This window comes from Podarcis gaigeae (genome assembly GCF_964106915.1).
Source record: "Podarcis gaigeae genome assembly, chromosome: 6".
Classification (NCBI taxonomy): Eukaryota; Metazoa; Chordata; class Lepidosauria; order Squamata; family Lacertidae; genus Podarcis; species Podarcis gaigeae.
This window is the reverse complement of record NC_139682.1, coordinates 1,173,157-1,190,837: the sequence shown is the minus strand read 5'-3', so window position 1 is coordinate 1,190,837 and position 17,681 is coordinate 1,173,157. Positions and strand designations below refer to the sequence as shown.

Sequence of the window (17,681 nt, the reverse complement as noted above, 5' to 3'; positions counted from 1 at the left end):
GTTTTTTGCCTTGCAGAGCACCCCTATTAGCAGCTTAGCGGATTAGCGCTATTAGCGGCTTGGGCCTTAGCGGCTAAGCGGCTTAGCGGCTAAGCGGCTATTAGCAGCTTAGAAAAAGGGGGGGAAGCGAAAAAACTCGCAAGACTCGCAAGACGTTTTCGTCTTGCGAAGCAAGTCCATAGGGAAATTCGTCTTGCGAAGCGCCTCGAAAAACGGAAAACCCTTTCGTCTAGCGGGTTTTTCGTCTTGTGAGGCATTCGTCTTGCAGGGCACCACTGAATACCAAGAAAAAAGCACACCAAGAACTCAGGCCAATGTAAGTTTCAATAGTGGTCCCTACTCACTAGTCAATAGTAACAAAAACTATCAATAGTCAATAGTAACAAAAACTAATCCATTAAAAAGTATGTATTCTGACAATAAATGCAAACTCAAATAGAGGTTACAAACTCTAACAGAGATTACAAACTGAAACTCATAAAGATATTTGAGTTTGTATTCCTTGTCTGAATACATACTTTTGAAAGGGGTGTGAGCACTGGCAACCGGGAGTGCGAGCACTGCCCATCAGGGGTACCAGTGCCATCCGCTAACCACAAAAATCTGACCGTTGATCGCATAAAACCGCCTGCTTGGGATGCAATTGCCACCCACCAGGGGGGTGCCAGGCTGATCGCCAGGCATATTTGCACGATCAGCGGGCGTATTTTCACAATAACGATCGTGCCAATTGTGAAAATCCGCCCGCCGGAGGTGCAAGCGCCGCCATGCCGATCCGCCCAGGGGGGATTTTTGTCACCCTCCCCAGGCATGAAACCTGGGGCAGACCGTACCACCCCCTTGTGAAACCCCTGGTTGCACCCCACCTCTGTAGAGCATCCCAGTATGAGAGTCCCCTTTCTCTCTTTCAGTGCGCCCCGGACAGTGCCCTGTGCCCCATGGATCCGGGACGTGCGCAGAACTCTGTCGCAGTGATGCCTCTTGCCAGCTTGGGCAGAAGTACTGCAGCAACGGCTGTGGCCATGAATGCATGAAAGTCACTGGAGGTAAGAGAAGTCAGCGGGAGCCCAAGCCATCGCTCTGAGCAGCTTCATTTGCACATCTATGCAACCTTAGCCTAAGATGGAGGCGCTCGCAGAGTCAGCACCCCAGCAGATCTCGCTTCTCCATGAGTCACAGCTTTGGATCTGGAACTGAGCAAGCAGTGGGGCGGTGGGTCTTCTACACCTGGACGAATTGGGCAGAACTTTGGCGAAGAAAGCAAATAATGGAAACTAAATAAAAAAGAAAATGTGTAGGGAGGAAATTCTTGTGATTTTTTTAAAGTGCCAAATGATACAGAAATATGGATAACTGAATTTAAGATTGGGGAAAAAGAGAAACTGAGAGAAAATGGAATTGATGTTTTTATGACTGATTGATTGATTGATTGATTGATTGAATTAATTAATTTGTACACCGCCCCTTCATCCAAAGATCACAGGGCAGTTCACAACATGAAAATACAGTGGTACCTCGGGTTACATATGCTTCAAGTTACAGACCCCGCTTGCCCAGAAATTGTGCTTCGGGTTAAGAACTTTGCTTCAGGATGAGAACAGAAATCGTGCTCCGGCGGCACAGTGGCAGCAGAAGGCCCCATTAGCTAAAGTGGTGCTTCAGGTTAAGAACAGTTTCAGGTTAAGAACGGATCTCTGGAACGAATTAAGTACTTAACCCGAGGTACCACTGTACAAAATAAGAAAACAGAATACCTAATAAAAGCAAAAGAGCTGAAATCCTCTCTCTCTTCAGCACCAATGAAAGGCTCAATATAATCTCTCTCTCTGTTACAGCCAAGCCTGGCATTTGCCCTGCTCTGGCTCAAGGCAATGAGTCGCTGCCCCTCCAGTTCTGCTCCACGGATGCCAGCTGCCCAGGGGACCAGCTCTGCTGCGAGACCATGTTTGGGCGGCAATGCTTGCTCCCTTTCGGAGGTGAGGAACTCCCTGGCAATAGAAGAAAACACTGGGGATGCTCTCCAGCTTGGCTTGCCAGATCATCCTCAACGTTCCCTGCAGCCTTTCCAGAATTTCCTCCTGTTCAATCTTCTCCCTTTCTTCTTTTACCCAGTGCCCAGAGGATACTGCCCCAGGGAGCCTCCCCAATCCAGCCAGAATGTAGCAAATTGTTCTTCTGACTTAAGTTGTGGTTCAGGCGCTGACTCCCCAAGAAAGAAGAAGTGCTGCAGTTACGGGCATCTGCAGACTTGCCTGGAGGCTGAGGAAGGTATTGCTTCTCCAGGAACGCTGGGGGTGGGGGTGGGCAATGCCAGCAGGACTTGGGAAGGATGTTCATGGTGCTTTGTAGAGCCCAGAGTTTAGATATTGCCCAAGAAGGGGGTGTGTGCAGAGGCCGCTTGCAGAATCGCCACTCCCTAATGCCCAGCTGTTTTGTGATCGCCTGTGGTAGTACTGTGGGACTCGGGGGGCGGGAGAGAGCAATGCACTCTGCATATGCTCAGTGGCACTCTCATTTGTCACTTCCTCATACATTCTAGGATTGAGCCCTGGCATTCAAAACACTATCCAGAGCCCCTGGACTCTGTTGCCACAGTGCCCTTTTCAGAGATGTCTAGAGAGGATAGTTCAGGTACATGCAGCTATGAAAGACAAGAGAGACCATTAGCATTGGCTAGGAGAAGGGAGAGGGTTAATAATAATAATAATAATAATAATAATAATAATAATAATAATAAATTTATATCCCACCCATCTGGCTGGGTTTCCCCAGCCACTCTGGGCAGCTAACAACAGAATTAAAAGAACGATAAAACATCAAGCATTAAAAACTTCCCTAAACAGGGGTTCCCCAAACAAAGGTTCAAGGCACTTACCCAGGTTTCCTTGGAGGTCAGACTGTGGTGTCTTTAGATATGTGGTTGTATTCACACATATATCCAGCCTGGGCATAGGATGGAGGGGCTAATGGCGTTAATGTCAGGAGTTCAGCCTACACTCGAGTAGGACCCTGGCAGAGACACATGCCCGACTGGCATGTTCTCTCCCTCCTGGTTAATCGTTTGGGAGCTTCAAAAGTTTTCTTCTGCCCGAACATCACAGCAACCGATGCCAACCAACACCGGCACACTTAGGGATCTGCAAAGTATTCGCAGCCTGCTTAACAGAGCTCAGCAACTCAGCATTTTGGCTAATCTACTTTGTTTACATATAAACACACACGGAGCACTGCAACATGGCTCTCTCTCTCTCTAGCATCAGACAGCAAAGAGAAAAAGAACAAAGGACAATAGTCCCACTTCATGGAACACAGGAACACAAACATCCTGTCTCTGTCACTTCCCACTCTGTGGAGTCAAAACATACACCATCATGTGATAGACAACAATCCCATGACTGCAATCACGGAGCAGGAATTCTAACAATTAACACCCCAACAGCCCCTGCTTCTCCATTAGCCACAGCCTTGGATCCAGCACAGAGCAATTCTGTCTCTGTGTCTCCAGCTTCCAGCCTGCTTCCAGCTCAGCTCACACTCAAAAACTCCTGCTATGTAGTGCTTGGGTGAGGGGGATTGAGGAAAGCTCCCCACACACCATTAGCCTGGAGAGCTCCATCACTCATCCTTTGGGGATGCTGAAGAGGACACTTAAGGGGCCAGCCAAGGCCAATGGCTCACAAAGAGACTGTCCACTGTTCTGTTCTAACCCTCCCTGGGTGCAAGACCCCAAGTGTGGGAATGTTCAGGGATGCAGGAGAGAATATATTGTCTGATTATATCCTTTTCCAACTTGTGTTAACAAGTTCACAATTTAGCAAAGTAACATTCCCCTTTTTAAACTTGCAGCGGATGCATTTACTCAGGGTCGCTAAAGCCTCTATAATAACTATTCTGGTATTTTCCCCTTATTCCCTCATAAAAGATAAGACACGACACAGCCGTCTATAAAAGTATAAAAAGGTTTACTCACACATCATTCTGTTCACAATAGGATCCCAGAAGGCAGACTTAGCTTAGAAAAGTAACATACACCTGGAAACTATCTCATAAGGAGACAGAGAGCATCTTTGGCTAAGCAGATGTTGCTTCTTTGACACATGTAGTCACACACAGAGAGAGATGGCTACCCTGCCCTGTGCTTTTGTCGTTACCTGCCCAGGTGAGGCCCCGCCCACCTCTAGTCACATGCAGAGGAAGTCTGTCCCAGCCCAGAAGGAAACAGGAAGTTTACCTGCTGGCTGGACAAACATTCCTCCCCCTGTGTAAACATATTCACTCTAGGAATGTTGTACTTGACTGATCTTGTGTTTCACATCCCACACCAAGAACTGGAAGGGACTCGTGGTGTCATTCAGACAAGAGTGTGGCTGGAGGAGATAGAACCAGTGGCATAGCAAAGTCAGGTGGTACCCAGTGCAGAAAAATTCTTGTCACACACACCCCACCACCACCACCACATTGAACTTATTCAAAGAAGGGAAAATAAGCTACTTAGAACTGGGCTCCTGCTTCTGTGGTTCAGGGCACAGATGCAAACCTCTCCTCCTTCACCACTCTTTTCTCTTCCCCCAGAGCACCCTGGCATGTGTCCGAGAAAGAAAGTGGTGCATAGCTTTGCCCCCTGTGAGGACAAGTGCCAAGACGACAGAGACTGTGACGTCACCAAGAAATGTTGCTTCAGCGGCTGTGGCCGGGACTGCCTGGACCCAGGTACTGGCACGACACCTGGGCAAGAAGGGCACAGACCTCAGGGCTCTGGGGCCCAAGAACATCCCCTCCTTGACCTCCATCCCCTCTGCCTCCCACAGTTCCCAGCGACCGATGCCTATTGCCCCCGGAGATCGGATTTTGCAGAGCATACGTTCAACTTTACTTCTACTGCCCAGTGCGGAGGAAGTGCCTTCAGTTTGTTTATGGCGGCTGCGGGGGCAACAGCAACCGATTTAGGACAAAGGAGGAATGTCAGAAGTCCTGTGGGAAAATCAACGCAGGTATGGAACATCTGCCTTGTTTTTTTAAAAATATTTATTGACTGCAAAAAAAAATTTTTTTAAAGAATAATGGGTGCATCATGGACTCTGCCGCCCACTAAACTCTCAGCTCACAATTTGAATCTGGGAAAAAGAAATGGCAGTTTGACATAAGAAGAGTTCTGCAGGCGAGAAGAGTCTCATTCAAAGTCAGCCTTGGGGAGTTATCCTGGGCTCTGTGCTACCTAGGAAAACCCAGCTGGTGGCACCAACAGCCAGGAGTATTTCTTCAACTGCTGATGCAGCAATTGCGATACTATCTCGAGTGGTTAGACCTGACAGTTGCAAAATATTATTTCAGCAGCCAGGTGGTTGTTAAACAGGCAGCTCTTCTCCAAAATATTTTGTGCATACACGTACACAGCACACACATACACACAGACTGAACATCCATGCACATTTGTGCAAGGGAGTCCATGGCAGCATAGAATGATAGAATTGTAAGGTTGGAAGGGACCCCAAGGGTCCTCTAGTCCACCCCCTGCAATGCAGAATAGAGTGGTACTGTTATTTCTCTTGACCTGGACGCTATAGCTCTGCTGACGCAGCTTAGAATAGGAGCAGCTCTCTTGCTGCTGCATCCCAGAGTGGACTCATGTTCAGCTTGCAGTCTGCTAAGACCCCTAGTTGCTCTGGGGTTCCTCACTGCCCCAGCACTTAGGGGTTTGGTTTCCCAGTTACAGGTAGGTAGCCGTGTTTGTCTGCCGTAGTCGAAACAAAATAAAATAAATTCCTTCCAGTAGTGCCTTAGAGACCAACTCAGTTTGTTCTTTGTATGAGCTTTCGTGTGCATGCACACTTCTTCAGATACACTGAAATAGAAGTCATCAGACCCTTAAATATAGTGAGAGGGTGGGGAGGGGTATTACTCAGAAGGGGGGTGGGAATGGGTGGTTGGCTGATAGGTGTGGTAAACCTGTTGATGACTGTTAATGCCTGCAATTGGTCTTACAGGAAAAAGCAAGGGGTGAGATGGCTAAAAATAGCTTTATCATGTATAATGAGAAATTATTTTGTAATAGTCCTATTTAATTGCTCGTCTTCTACCATTGTGTATGCCATCAAATGCCAACGGTGCCCTTCAGCTCTCTATATTGGACAAACAGGCCAAACCCTACGCCAAAGGATAAATGGACATAAATCTGACATCAGGAATCACAAGACAGAGAAACCAGTAGGAGAACACTTCAATCTCCCAGGACATTCTATACAAGATCTCAAAGTAGCTGTTTTACTACAAAGGAATTTCAGAAATAGACTGGAAAGAGAAGCTGCTGAATTGCAACTTATCACCAAACTTATAACCATGGAGAAACCTGGTCTGAATAGAGACATTGGATTCTTATCTCATTATACATGATAAAGCTATTTTTAGCCATCTATAAAGGTCTGGTGACTTCTGTTTCAGTGTATCTGAAGAAGTGTGCATGCACATGAAAGCTCATACCAAGAACAAATTTTGCTGGTCTCTAAGGTGCTACAGGAAGGAAATTTTTTATTTGGTTTCCCAGTGTCATTCTCTGGCCCAGAGGAAAGTTGCGCCAGCCATGGCAACTGTCGCCTGCTGCCTGTGGTTAAACTGCTCCTGGCTCACCTCCCCCAGCTGCCTTATAAGAAGGTCCCACCCCCAGGGAGCCCCCACTCCGCTTCCAGAGAGCACCATGCAGCTCCACCTTGCCCTTCTCCTCCTGCTTCTGGGGCTCCTCTCCAGCTGTGCCAACTCTTCTGCTGCTGGTGGTGGTGGTGAGAGCCGGCGTCACCTGCCAAGGGGTGAGTGGGGGACATGGTGGCCATGCACCCTACCTGAGGGTGGTCTCTGTTTGCCCAGGCCAGAGGGGACTCATGAGGACAACCAGGCAAGGACTGCGCCAGGTCGTCATGCCCAGAAGCATTTAACCCTTTTGCCCTCGGTGCTAGCAGGTTCACATTGCAGAGATGAGGCAGCAGGAGAGACAGTGTAACTTCCTGGGGCCTACAAAAATCTTTTGATTTATGTAATTCTTAACCAAATCCATAATTTAACCTTCAATGCACGTTCTGAGCAATGGCTTGCGCACTTGTGCTGTGAACTGAGCGTTTCTGAGCATTTCCAAATCTATAGGAACATTCGCTCCTGCGCTTTGACGGCAGGACAGCACAGCCTCATTTTATGATTTGTATGTTTTCGTAAGCGAACCCCGTGCGAATACAACAAAGCGCTTCTGTGATACACATTGGGTTGTGTTGCCCACACAGGCTTAACATTTAAAGTGCATGGCTGGTTCTGCAACAATCGTGTGGGTGCTTGTATTATTAATAGGAGTCATTAGGATCTTGATATTCTCAACAAGTACGGATACCATCATATTTATTATTAACATGAAATTGAGACCCTGCTGTTATTTTATATCCATGTAAAGATTCTTTTTTTAAAAAAAATAATATTTATTAAAGTTTTAAAGGTTACAGAAAGAAAAAAGAGAAAACACCAAATTACACAAAAACAAGACTAAGGGAGCTGGGCATGTTTAGCCTGGAGAAGAGGAGGTTAAGGGGTGATATGATAGCCATGTTCAAATACTGTATATAAAAGGATGTCACTTAGAGGAGGGAAAAAGGTTGTTTTCTGCTGCTCCAGAGAAGCGGACACGGAGCAATGGATCCAAACTACAAGAAAGAAGATTCCACCTAAACATTAGGAAGAACTTCCTGACAGTAAGAGCTGTTTGACAGTGGAATTTGCTGCCAAGGAGTGTGGTGGAGTCTCCTTCTTTGGAGGTCTTTAAGCAGAGGCTTGACAACCATATGTCAGGAGTGCTCTGATGGTGTTTCCTGCTTGGCAGGGGGTTGGACTCGATGGCCCTTGTGGTCTCTTCCAACTCTATGATTCTATGATTCTATGATTCTAAGACAACACATCACAATAAAAAAAGAAAAAAGAAAAAAAGAAACAATTAAAAACAAAAAAAAACCCACAACAAACCTTCCCATAACTTATCTTTCATTTGCTTGTTTCCTTGACTTCCTCACGCCTCCCTTTTTTGTATTCTAGTTTGGTTAGCTATTTCAGCAAATCCTTTCCATCTTTCCCAATTTTTGTCCTATAATTTATCTTAATATAATGTAACTTTACTTTCCCTCCTTTCACCAATTAACAATCTATTTTTTCTTAATCCTTTATAACATTTCTGCTAAAACCACATAACTTCATTCCAGGATCCTTCTAACATTCATTAATTTTACAATGTTTCTGTAAATAGTCTTTAAATTTCTTCCAAACTTCCTCCACCGACTCTTCTCCCTGGTCTCGGATTCTGCCGGTCATTTCTGCCAGTTCCATGTAGTCCATCACCTTCATCTGCCATTCTTCCCGGGTGGGTAGATCTTGTGTCTTCCAATACTTTGCAGTAAGTATTCTTGCTGCTGTTGTAAGGTAAAGGTAAAGGTACCTTGACAGACTCTGGGGTTGTGCGCCCATCTCACTTAAGAGGCCAGGGGCCAGCGCTGTCCGGAGACACTTCCGGGTCACATGGCCAGCGTGACAAACCTACATCTGGCGAGCCAGAGCCGCACACGGAAACGCCGTTTACCTTCCCGCTGGTAAGCGGTCCCTATTTATCTACTTGCACCCGGAGGTGCTTTCAAACTGCTAGGTTGGCAGGCACTGGGACCGAGCAGCAGGAGCGCACCCCGCCGCAGGGATTCGAACCGCCGACCTTTCGATCAGCAAGTCCTAGGCGCTGAGGCTTTAACCCACAGCGCCACCTGTGTCCCTGCTGTTGTAGCATACATAAAGAAGGTTCTATCCTTCTTTGGCATCCATGTAAAGATTCTTAGCCTTTGCAAAGGTGCCCCCCGAAAAAAATTCACCGGGGGCCAAACCTGCTTTTGGTGGCCCTGTATGTGCAGCTGTGCATGTTTTCTGCCCTCTGGGTGTTGGGGGGGGGTCTTGGTAGTGAAGCCTTTTCTAGCCTGAGACCTGGCAGCTGTTTTGGATTACGGCAGCTGGCTGTGCTGCAATAGGAACAAGGCATTCATGGCCCATGCAGATGTTTCTGAACTACAACTCCCTTCCACCTCACCAAGCATGCCCAATGGGAGTTGTAGTTCAGCAAGCACCCGGTGGGCCAAAGGTTCCCCACACCTGGCATATGGAAAGGAAAGGTCCCTCTAGTTTGGCATTAAGATGCTTCTGGGGCAGGGCCCCACTGAGAACGATGTTAGGAGTGATGCCAAGTGCCACACGGAAGCTGACGCGACCCGGTTAATTTCTAGCCTTTCCCTCGTACACATAACTTGAGGTTGGCCTCTTGAATTTCACCTGCCATTATCTCTTCCTTTAGGAGCTGATGAGGAGCTTCTGACGGAGCTGGCATCCCATTCTGTTCCTGGTAAGTGTAAAGTCTGTGATATGAAGGCACCTTCCCAAGTTTTCTCAACAGGCTGGTGATGCCTCTAGGATGGCAAACATTCCTCCGTGTGTTTTTAGCATTCTCTCTCTCTTCAAGTTATTTGCAAATTGTTTGGCTGGTCCAGAGGTTTTCAACCTTTGTGAGTCCACAGCTCCCTTGGCCAACTACATTCTTTCTGTGGCACCCCTGTGGGGCTCAGGAGCCCAGTTACGCCACCCCTTGACTGCAAAGCCAGCAGCCCCCAACCCTTTTCAGACACCCTCCCATGTGGAGTGTTCCCTCAGCCTCCTTGGGAATCCCTCCAGCAGCTGCTGCTGCCACTCCTGTCTCTGAGCTGCCCCCCATCCACCCCATAGAGAGGTGCCTCCTCACCCTGCCCCTGTGGGCTTGTCTGTCCATTCCCAGTAACCAGGGCTGGTGGACTGGCTGTCTGGGCTCCCGCTTGCTTGCTTGCTTGCTTGCTTGCTTGCTTGCTCCAAGGACACCTCAGTTCCTGGCCACCAGCACCCCCTGGCCAGCCCCAGAGGCACCATTCGCCTCAGTAGTGCAGCTAGCCACTCGGGCACCCAGAGCAGAACACATCCCGTGCACCCGGGGGGGGGGCAGGGCGAGCCACCCAGGGTGGCAATTGGCATGGCAATTGGTGTGGCAATTGGCACCCAGGGGGGTGTCAGTGATCTACCTAGGGATGCGATTGGCACGATGATTGGCACCCAGGGGGGTGGGGTGGCGATCCGCCCAGGGCAGATTTTGTCACCCTCCTCAAGAATGACACCCAGGGCGAACCACCCCCACTGCCCTCTTCCTACGCCCCTCCAGCTGCTCAAGCCTTTGGGAGGCAGAGACACAAGAGGGCATCAGAGGAGGGAAGGAAGGAAAGAGAGATGGAGGCCATTGTTGCCCGTAGCACCATCAAGACACCCCAGGGTGCCATGGCACACTGGTTGAAAACTGCTGGGCTAATCAGATGGCTTTAAAAGAATATTTGATGGATTTAAGCAGGAGGAGAGGGCTGTCGATGACTCGTAGGCAGAATGGCTCTGCTCTGCCTCTACAGTCAGAGGCAGTGAATGGTTCCAAAGGCCAGTTGCTGGAAAACCACAGGGGGGCAGAGTTGCTCTTGTGCTCAGATCCTGCTCCTGTGTTTCTCACAAGCCTCTGGTTGGCCGCTGTGGGCACAGAATGCTGAATGAGATGTGCCATTGTCATGATCCAGCAGGTTCTTCTCATGCTTTTATGTATTACTGTATTTTAATATTTGGTTGGAAGCAGCCCAGAGTGGTTGGCAGCCCAGAGTGGCTGGGGAAGCCCAGCTAGATGGGTGGGGTATAAATAAACTATTATTATTATTATTATTATTATTATTATTATTATTATTATTATTATTATTACTAGTTTAATGTTTCCCTCCCACCCTGCTTATTTCTCCTGACCTCCTTTGGCTCTTCCAATGTCCTCTCTCTCTCTCTCTCTCTCTCTCTCTCTCTCTCTCTGCAATTTAATCTTTATCGATTTTAAATACTGAATCCATTCCCCACAAAAAGAACCAAGGGAAAACACATCAAATACAAAGGAAATGTTACATATAAAATAAATTCTTCCATACGTTGAGACTTCCGCCATTCTCAGCATGGGTTCTTCGTTTCCTTGTTGACTGCATATTGTGTGACCTTTAATTTATCATAAGTTATCTATAATCTTTGTAGCACAGAACATTGCAGAAGTTAATCAAAGCATGTCAAATATTTCATATGTCAGCCATGTTCTTTTAAATACAATCTGTACGCACCCCATTCTTTCTTAAACTTTTGCTTTGTCTCCTTCCTAATTTTCCCTGTCATCTTTCCCAGTTCTACATGGCCAAATAATTTCGCCTGCCACGCCATTTTAGCTGGCATTTTGTGTCCCTTCCACCATTTGGCTATCAGCATTTTCGCGGCGGTGGTTGCATGCATGAATACCTTCCTCAGTTCCTTCGGAATATCTGCCGCCATGATGCCTAAAAGGAAGGCTTCTGGTTTTTTGATGAAAGTTAGTTTAAATGTTATTGTTTTTAGCTCATAAATAATTCCCCAAAGTTTATTTTATCTTTTTACATTTCCACCCATGTCATCTTATTGCTGTTGTGAATTTTATTTCTGAGCGCCATACATATTGCGACCACAGCGCCATCGCCACTCAGTGTCCCCTTTCCTGGGGGTTTTTAAGCAGAGTTTGGGTGGTCGTCTTCCTGGATGCTTGAGCTGAGATTCCTTCCTGCTGGGGGTTGGATTAGATGACCCTCGGGGTCCCTTCCAACTCTACCATTCTATGATTCTCTGACCTCGCCACAGTCTGTATAACGGGTCTCTCCTCCATGCCTAGATTTCTGCAACCTCCCCAGTGACCCCGGTCATTGCGACAACTCCACCCTTCGATTCCACCACAGCCCCCACACGGGGCAGTGTCTGAGGTTTCTCTACCGAGGCTGCGGGGGCAACAGGAACAACTTTGGGACGCAGCTGAGTTGCCTGCAGACGTGCGCGGATCCTGGTGAGCAGGCAGGGGGCAGTCCAGTGGGCTGGGGGCGGGGAGAGTAAATTCATCCCTTTCTCTGTTTGCTTTATGCATGCCGTGAAATACTGTATGCAAGATGAAAGAAGGGCCAAGGAATGAGAGGTCAGCAAACTTTTTGAGCAGGGGGCCGGTCCACTGTCCCTCAAACCTTGTGGGGGGGCTGAACTATATTGGGGGGGAATGAACAAATTCCTATGCCCCCCAAATAACCCAGAGATGCATTTTAAATAAAAGGACACATTTTACTAATGTAAAAACAGCAGGCAGGCCTCCCAAATAACCCAGAGATGCATTTTAAATAAAAGGACACATTCTACTCATGTGAAAACAAGCTGATTCCCGGACAGTCCGCGAACCAGATTTAGAAGGCAATTGGGCCGGATCCAGCCCCTGGGCCTTAGTTTGTCTACTCATGGGCTAAAGTTTCCTATAGTCTAAAGTTCTTTGAAACAAATGTTTTCCACCTGCTGTCTACAGTCCAGAAGGGAGCAGGCCAAACAGACTGCCTTGGGCAAGGAGTTCCACAGATGTGGAGCCACCACTGAAAAGGCCCTAGACCAGGCTGAGGAGCCCGTTACGCCTGAGGGCCATATTCCCTCATGGACAATCTTTCAGGGGCCACATGGTTGTTTACAGTATACTCTTAAATACATTATTATTATTATTATTATTATTATTATTATTATTATTATACCCCACCCATCTGGCGGTTTACAGCATAACTAAAAACATAATAAATTTCTCCCCACCCCCATTTTCATTAAATTAAATTCATCTTTTTAAAAGTTCTCTTACATTTCTGATTAAAAAATATGCTACTTGTGCATCTGATTCTACATGGCTCTTCCCTTTGTCAGAAAATTTATATTCTGTGTGAAGTCAAATTAAGTTTAGTCCCCTAAAAACAGTCCTAAGAATAAAAGACATAAAATAAAAAAATAATAAAAAATGAAAACATAATGAAAACACCAAGCCTTTAAAACCCTCCCTAAACAGGGCTGACTTCAGAAGTCTTCTAAAAATCAGGTAGCTGCTTATTTCCTTGACATCTGACGGGAGGGGTTCCGCAGGGAGGGCGCCACCACCAAGAAGGCCCTGTGCCTGCACAGAGGAGGATTTTGGCAAAACCCTGCTGTTTCCTTCCAGGTGTCTGCCAGCTCCCACAGCATCAAGGAAATGGCGACGCTCTTCGCACTCGCTTCTACTACAGCCCCACCTCCAGGACCTGCGAGGGGTTCATCTATCGAGGGCACGGAGGCAACGGAAACAACTTTTTGACGAAAGAAGACTGCCTACAGTTCTGTGCAGCTCATGGTAATAATAATAATAATAATAATAATAATAATAATAATAATAATAATAATAATAATTATACCACGGCCATCTGGCTGGGTTTCCCCAGCCACTCTGGGTGGCTTCCAACAAAGTATTAAAATACAGTGGTCTGTTAAACATTGAAAGCTTCCCTAAACAGGGCTGCCTTCAGATGTCTTCTAAAAGTCTGGTAGTTGTTTATCTCCTTGACATCTGGTGGGAGGGTGTTCCACAGGGCGGGTGCCACCACCAAGGAGGCCCTATGCCTGGTTCCCTGTAACTTGGCTTCTCGCAATTAGGGAACCACCAGAAGGCCCTGGGAGCTTGACCCATGTGTCCGGGCAGAACGATGGAGGTGGAGATGCTCCTTCAGGTATACTGGACCGATTCCATTTAGGGCTTTCAAGGTCAGCACCAACACTTTGAATTGTGCTTAGAAACGTACTGGGAGCCAATGTAGGTCTTTCAAGACTGGTGTTGTGTGGTCTCAGTGGCTGCTCCGAGTCACCAGTCTAGCTGCCAGTTTCTGGAAACCGCAAGAGATCCTGCATGCTGATTTCCCACAGGAATCTGTTTGGCCACTGTGTGCCCAGGATGCTGGTCTAGGTGGGTCCCTGGCCTGACCCAGCATGTCTTCTGATGGGTTTATCATGTTCCAAATCTCCAGCTGGTAAGATGAGCCTTCTGAAACTGATGGGGGTGCTTCTCTTCTTTTTCCAGGTAGACAGTGACCTCCCCCTCCAAGGCAAGATACAAAGCTCCTGGGACCCTCCAAAGAAGAGACCACCAACGCGAGGCTGACTCCCCCTTCCTTCTCCTCTCTTTCTCTCCCTCGCTTGCCCACACTTATATCTTAAGACCTCGATCTTTGCTTCTCCAGCCACAGCCCTCAGAAGGGTCCCTTCTCCCTCAGAGAGGCTCCTTCTCCCTTGCTGCCCCTTCTGGCAGTGCGGTGCAGTGGTTAGAGCACTCTGCCTTGAAGCCCACCAGGTGACCTTGGGCAAGTCACCCATCTCCCAGCACAGTTCTGTTATTCCATGATTCTGTTGGGTGGGATAGAAAGGTCATGTGACCATTTTTGAATTGCAGGGGTTGGACTAGATGACCACTGGATTCCCTACCGACTCTACAATTTCATGATTCTGTGTCCTCCCTCCCTTCCAGAGAATAGCCCTATGATACCATCTCTCTCATTCCTCAAAACTCCTTTTCTGCAAAGTCTTGCACAATGCATTCATCCTTTGTTACCCTCCCTGCCTCCCATCATATTGTAAGCTTTTAGGGGCAGGGACCTGACTCTGCTTCTGGTACTCACCATATGCCTTGCTGGCATGGGCATAGCCAGGATTTTTGTTGTCGGGGGTGGGAGTTGTTAGGGAGCAGGCTTCTGCTGGGCGGTGGCAGAACCACAGTGAATTTTGTATCTTTAATGCTTTTCAGTCATTTTTGAGGATTCACTATTATAAGCCTGCTTCTGCTGCCGGTTTGCTTGGAGGGTTAAGCGGAGCTTTGTGCACCCTGCAACAAAACCACTGCCGTATTGCCTTACTTATTGCGAATTTGACATATAAATTGCGAGATAAGGACAACTGTGACTTTAAAGAAGAATGGGAACCTTTTACAAATTATTTTAAAAAACAACAAAATAAACTGGACTCCTAGGCAGGTTTTGAACAAACATACACAAACTTATTGTTACTAATATAATAGATAGATAAGCTGAGGATCTTTACATTTTTATAGTATGCAGAGAATAATATGTGTTAAAAATTCAGAGAGAGGAGCTGAGGGAGGGAGGGGGAAAATGGGGGAAAACATAATGAAGATGATTTGTTGGAATAATTTCTTATGTGAAAACATTTAATAATAAAAAAAAATCACTGCCTTATCTGCAGCCTGGAAAATCCGGTGATTGTGTTGTTACATGACACTCCAGTCACCAAATGGTGATGACCTCCTGGAGTTGCAGGGAAAGTTTTCTTGGAATAAAGGTCAGCAGAAACTGTGGTTTATTTAGACTAGAGGGTTTTATTTACACTCATGTACATCCAGAGAACAGGATGGGGTTGGGGGCTCACAGCATAGACACCCAAACAGCTCTTGCTTCTCTGTTAGTTGCAGCTTTGGCTCCAGCTCAGAGCAAGCAGGTCTCAGTGTCTCCAGCTTCCAGCCTGCTTCCATCTCAGCTGACTCCTACTGAAATATACTCGGAGTCAAGAGTGGATTTCATGCTCTTTATTCAGCTCATAGTGGTGAGGAGGAATGGAAATTCCCCCAGAATGTCTGCTTTATATACATTATTTACACAATGGGCCCCACGTGATTGGCTAATTCCGGGATTCTCCTGTAGGCCAATCAGGCTGCGGATTCACTTCCACCTGGAGCTGGATTGGGTGGCTCCTGGGGACCAATCAGACTGCTGCATTCTGGGTCCTATTGTTCTAGGACCAATCAGACTGCTGCATTCTGGGTCCTATTGTTCTAGGGCCAATCAGACTACTGCATTCTGAATCCTATTGTTCTAGGGCCAATCGGAGTGCTGCATTCTGGTTCCTATTGTTCTAGGACCAATCAGACTGCTGCATTCTGAATCCTATTGTTCTAGGGCCAATCGGAGTGCTGCATTCTGGGTCCTATTGTTCTAGGACCAATCAGACTGCTGCATTCTGGACCCTATTGTTCTAGAACCAATAAGACTGCTGCCTTTTGGATCCTATTCAACATAACACCTACCTAGCAGGTAGGTGAGGGGGTGGAAGAAAGCCCCCTCCCATTTGTTCTATGGCACAAAGAAGATACTTTGGTTCAGCTAATGGTGGTGCTTAAATAGCCAAGGCCATTGTCTAGACAAAGAGACTCGTTTGGCCAGCTGGCTTCCATCCATTTCACCCCCGTAGGCTCCCATGAACCAGAAGGGGCATCATCCAGACTGACCCCAAAACTCACAGCGCCACAACACTGCCCCACTGCTCTGAGCCTGCCAGGCCTGCGGGGCTCGTGGTAGAATTGCTCGTCGTTCTCCCGTTTCCACAAGGTTTTGTGAGCAGCTTCAGCACAGACTCCAACGCCAGCCCACTCTCCTCCCAGCTTTGTCGACTGCTGGTGCCATGCGGAGGGCAGCTTTGTGTGGGTTTTCCAAACCCCAAATTCTTCTGAATCAAAGGATCTGGAAAATTGCAGGGCGGTGGGGGAATTCCTGCTGAAGGTTCGAGTTTCTAGCCCCAGCTGTTTGGGAAGCCTGAGGGCATGCAAACGAGCTCTAAAAGGCCTTTTTGAAGCAGGAGGAGGGTCAGGGCGTCCTCTGGGTCAGGTCCAGGGCCGGATTGAGGTTTGATGAGGCCCTCAGCTCCTGAAGGTAATGGGGCCCTTTCTATGTCCAGCTGCCCTTTGTCAACAACAAATTGTTGCTCTTTGTGTGTGGAATATATGCTATATGGTAATTTATGCACCTAATAGGTATCTGAAGCCATTTGCACATGTTGTCATGCAACCAGTCCATGCAGAATATGTTGTTGTTGTTTAGTCGTTTAGTCGTGTCCGCCTCTTCGTGACCCTCTGGACCAGAGCACGCCAGGCCCTCCTGTCTTCCACTGCCTCCCACAGTTTGGTCAAACTCATGCTGGTAGCTTCGAGAACACTGTCCAACCATCTCATCCTCTGTCGTCCCCTTCTCCTTGTGCCCTCCATCTTTCCCAACATCAGGGTCTTTTCCAAGGAGTTTTCTCTTCTCACAAGGTGGCCAAAGTCTCAGAGCCTCAGCTTCAGGATCTGTCCTTCCAGTGAGCACTCAGGGCTGATTTCCTTCAGAATGGAGAGGTCTGATCTTCTTGCAGTCCATGGGACTCTCAAGAGTCACACCCAATATATAGAAATGAGCAAACCAGTGATATTTTAGGGAGCAGGCGAGCAGGCGGGGACCATGACTTACATCATAGGAGCCGACACAACACAAAACACGGTTGCTGTATGTAGGTTTCATTTTATTTGTTTTTTATCTTATATTATGGAAATGTACATCCAGGGTTTTTTTCCTTTAATTTTTTTGGGGGCCCCAAGAGAGTGGTGCCCTAAGCTATAGCTCGTTTAGCTTATACGTAACTCCAGCACTGTCCGGGTCTCAGTGCTACAGCTTGGAAACTTCTGCCTTCAAATAAGGCAAGCAGCTGACACAGCCCTCTCTGCTGGCCAGGACTTGAACCTGAGGATGCCAGAGAAAGATCTGCAAAGGGTTAAGCTTGGCCAGTCCTGCCCAGTTTACATGTCTCTTTAGACCCAGCTAAGGAGCACCCATGTTGGGTTAAACCACTGAGCCTAGGGCTTGCCAATCAGAAGGTCGGCGGTTCGAATCCCCACAACGGGGTGAGCTCCCGTTGCTCGGTCCCTGCTCCTG

General features: G+C 47.5%; 1 protein-coding gene across 1 annotated transcript; it reads left to right on the top strand.

The window, feature by feature from the left end:
* The first annotated feature begins 873 nt into the window (after positions 1–873).
* Positions 874–15,340, top strand: LOC310847115 (actinia tenebrosa protease inhibitors-like). Its single transcript, XM_083744640.1, has 9 exons — positions 874–1,046; positions 1,836–1,976; positions 2,113–2,268; positions 4,573–4,710; positions 4,809–4,991; positions 9,353–9,400; positions 11,786–11,953; positions 13,124–13,291; positions 14,012–15,340. The coding sequence occupies exons 1-9, from the start codon at positions 1,031–1,033 to the stop codon at positions 14,020–14,022; spliced, it is 1,029 nt and encodes a 342-aa protein (XP_083600766.1). The 5' UTR covers positions 874–1,030; the 3' UTR covers positions 14,023–15,340.
* The last annotated feature ends 2,341 nt before the right edge of the window (positions 15,341–17,681 follow it).